Raw genomic sequence first — 3150 nt, forward strand, 5'->3', positions numbered from 1 at the left:
TGCCTTGCATGCCTGAGGCCCTGGGTTCGATTCCTCAGCACCACATAAGCAAAAAGAAAAAAGCCGGAAGTGGCGCTGTGGCTCAAGTGGTAGAGCTCTAACCTTGAGCTGAAGAGCTGAGGGACAGCGCCCAGGCCCAGAGTTCAAGCCCCATGACCGGACCCAAAAAAAAAAAAAAAGAATCTCACTGGGTTGGCTTTGAACCATGATACTCCCAGATCTCAGCATCCTGAGTAGGTGTGAGCCACCAGCCAGCACCTGGTGTATTGGTTATTTTCATTGACAAGATCTTTCATTTTGCCAAGGCCAGACTGGGCTACCGTTTCCTACTTGTGTTTCCTTGTGTTGCTGGAGATGCCAGATGTGAACCACTATGCTCAGCCATTGGTTGAGATGGACTCTTACTTATTTAGCTCAGGTTAACCTCAAACTGTGATTCCCTGATCTCCACTTCTCAAATAACTAGGCTTGAGTCACCATCCCCTGCAAAATTTATAGGATAATACTAGGGCTTTATCTCTGAGTGCTCTACCACTTGAGTCATGCCTTCAGGTAATTCTTTTGTACCAGTCCTTGAACTCAGGGCCTAGGCACTGTCCCTTAGCTTTTTTTTTTTTTTTTTGCTGAAGGCTGGTGCTCTACCACTTAAGCCACAGATCCACTTCTGGCTTTTTGCTGGTTAGTTGGAGATAAGATTCTCATGGACTTTCCTGCATGACTTGGCTTCGGACCATGATCCTCAGATTTAGCCTCCTGAATAGCTAGGATTATAAGCAAGACTCACCAGCACCGGCTTCTTTTCACTTTTAAAAAGTTTTAAGTGGAGATATATCTCAAGTGTTTGAATACCAACCTCAAGGAAACAAACAAAGAAGAGCACAAGATGCTGAGTTCAAGCCCCAGTACCTTGGGGGAAAAAATCCAAGTATACTGATGCAATATTGTAGGGATATATGCAGTCAGCCACTTGTCCAGCTCTAGCCAAGTTTCAGGGCTTTCTCTATTTTGTTAAAACTTATTTCCCAAACTCAGCTATGGCTGGATCTTGAAGTTTACATTAGAGTTGTGCAAAAGTAGACTCTGTAGTAAAACAACAGACAAGTTGTCTATGTGCCTTCCATCCCTTCCTTCCTCCTTCCCTCCATTTATTCCTGCCTATCTTCTCTCCCCTCCCCCACCCCATACTGGGAATTAAACCTAGGGTCTCAGACATGTTAGGCAAGAATTCTACTATTCGAGACATGCCCCGAAGCCTTTTTTAAAAAATGTATTTTATTTTCAAGAAGTGCTCTTCCAAACTTTTTGCACTTTAACATGTTGGTTCTGAATTTGCAATCCTCCTGCTTCTGTCTCCCAAGTAGCTGGAATTACAAGTATGAACCACCATGCTCAGCAAAGTCATGGTTTCTTTATACTAACTGCTAGGAAAACACAACTGAGCAATCTATCACTTATGATAGAGAACAAACATAGTCTATTTAATCTTAGCCTAGAGCTGACTTTAAATATGATTAGATACCAAATATAACATATTTCCTGAATTAAACAAATATTTGTGGACCTGAATGATCAATTTTAACACTTTTGTGGGGGTTTTTTTCCTGTGCTTAGGATCCACCCAGGTCCTCATACATACTAGGCATGTGCTCTGTCACTTGAGCCACTCTACCTTAAGGGAAGACCCATATTTGCAATTACACACACACACACACACACCTTTCACAAAGAGCACTTGTGTTAATGTTTTCATAACATTATTTATACTATATAGGACACATTATACATACGTTGCCAGTTTTATATCTTAAGACCTTTTGTAACTTATGACCTATGTAATTTGTGGGCAGAGATTTTAAAAAAGACCTTTTAATGATAATGAATTGTTCTTCACTTTCTTTTTCCTTTTCTATGGGGCTTGAGCTCATTCGCTCAAGGCTAGTGCTTTACCACTTGAGCCACACCACCACTTCAGGGTTTTCTGGTGGTTAATTGGAGATAAAAGTCTCAGAGACTTTCCTGCTGCGGCTGGCTTTGAATCTCAATCCTCAGATCTAGTCTCCTGGATAGCTTGGATTACAGGCATGAGCTACCAGTACCTGGCTTCACTTTCTATTTTTCCTTTGTCTTTTTCATCTGGTTTCTCAGAGGAAGGTTTTTTGGGGGTATGACGTCATCACACCAAGACTAAGAGTCCCACTGAGTCTCACTGCTTAGTAATACTTCATCACACTTCTGATGTCAGTACTAAACTACATATCCCTCCACATTCTCTCAACCCCCAGATTTTCCATGCACTCAAAGGGCTGCAGGACTGGGTTCCTTTCAGGATGATGGAAGGGTGTGTGGTGTTTCTTCTCCCTGTCTTCCTGCTGATGTCTGATATCTTTTATTTCCAATGTAGGGGAAGCCATATGTCTTTGACCGTGTGTTCCCTCCAAACACGACTCAGGAGCAAGTCTACCATGCATGTGCCATGCAAATCGTCAAAGGTAATGGATATAGTTTTAGAATATCTTTGTTCCCTCTCCCCATTCCTTCTTCTATTTATCTTCATTAGTGCTCTTTTTCCATCTCTTCTAGATGTCCTTGCTGGCTACAATGGCACAATATTTGCTTATGGACAGACATCCTCAGGAAAAACACATACCATGGAGGTAAGGGTTCTGACTGTGGGGTAGGAATGTTAATGGAAAGTCAAGAACTCTCTTGAGGAGATAATCTAGGAATCAAGAGTAGCCTGGTTCTGAGGAAGTACAGAGGATGAACTGAGGGGCAACATTTTACCTCCTTGCTTATCTCCTTGCTACTGCTTCTATGGTCTCTGGAAAAGCAGCAGCAATAAAAATTACCTTCTTCCAACTGGGTACCAGTGGCTCATGCCTGTAATTCTTGTTACTCAGTAGGTGATCTGAGGATCATGGTTGAAGCTAGCCTAAGCAAGAAAACCTATGAAACTCTTATCTCCAGTTAACCAACAAAATGCAAGTGGAGTTATGGCTCCAGTGGTAGAATGTCAGCCTTGAGCAGAAAATCTAAGGGACAATGTATTGTCCCTGAGTTCAAACTCCAGTACTGGTACACACACACACACACACACACACACACACACACACACACACACACACACACACACACACACACACAGCCTCC

The 3150-nt window shown here is 42.4% G+C and overlaps 1 protein-coding gene across 2 annotated transcripts in view; it reads left to right on the forward strand.

Annotated features, from left to right (window-relative positions):
- Kif5a (kinesin family member 5A) overlaps positions 1–3150 on the forward strand; it is a 31614-nt gene that overhangs the window by 8048 nt on the left and 20416 nt on the right. Inside the window, exons 2-3 of one of the 2 annotated variants that reach the window (XM_013019319.1) lie at positions 2402–2489; positions 2581–2654. The exons of the other annotated variant lie outside the window; for it this stretch is intronic. Coding sequence (XP_012874773.1) covers positions 2402–2489; positions 2581–2654 — 162 coding nt within the window. The remainder of the gene's footprint in view (positions 1–2401; positions 2490–2580; positions 2655–3150) is intronic. 2 annotated transcript variants of the gene reach the window in all.

Source organism: Dipodomys ordii, unplaced genomic scaffold (genome assembly GCF_000151885.1).
Source record: "Dipodomys ordii isolate 6190 unplaced genomic scaffold, Dord_2.0 Scaffold3, whole genome shotgun sequence".
Taxonomy (NCBI): Eukaryota; Metazoa; Chordata; class Mammalia; order Rodentia; family Heteromyidae; genus Dipodomys; species Dipodomys ordii.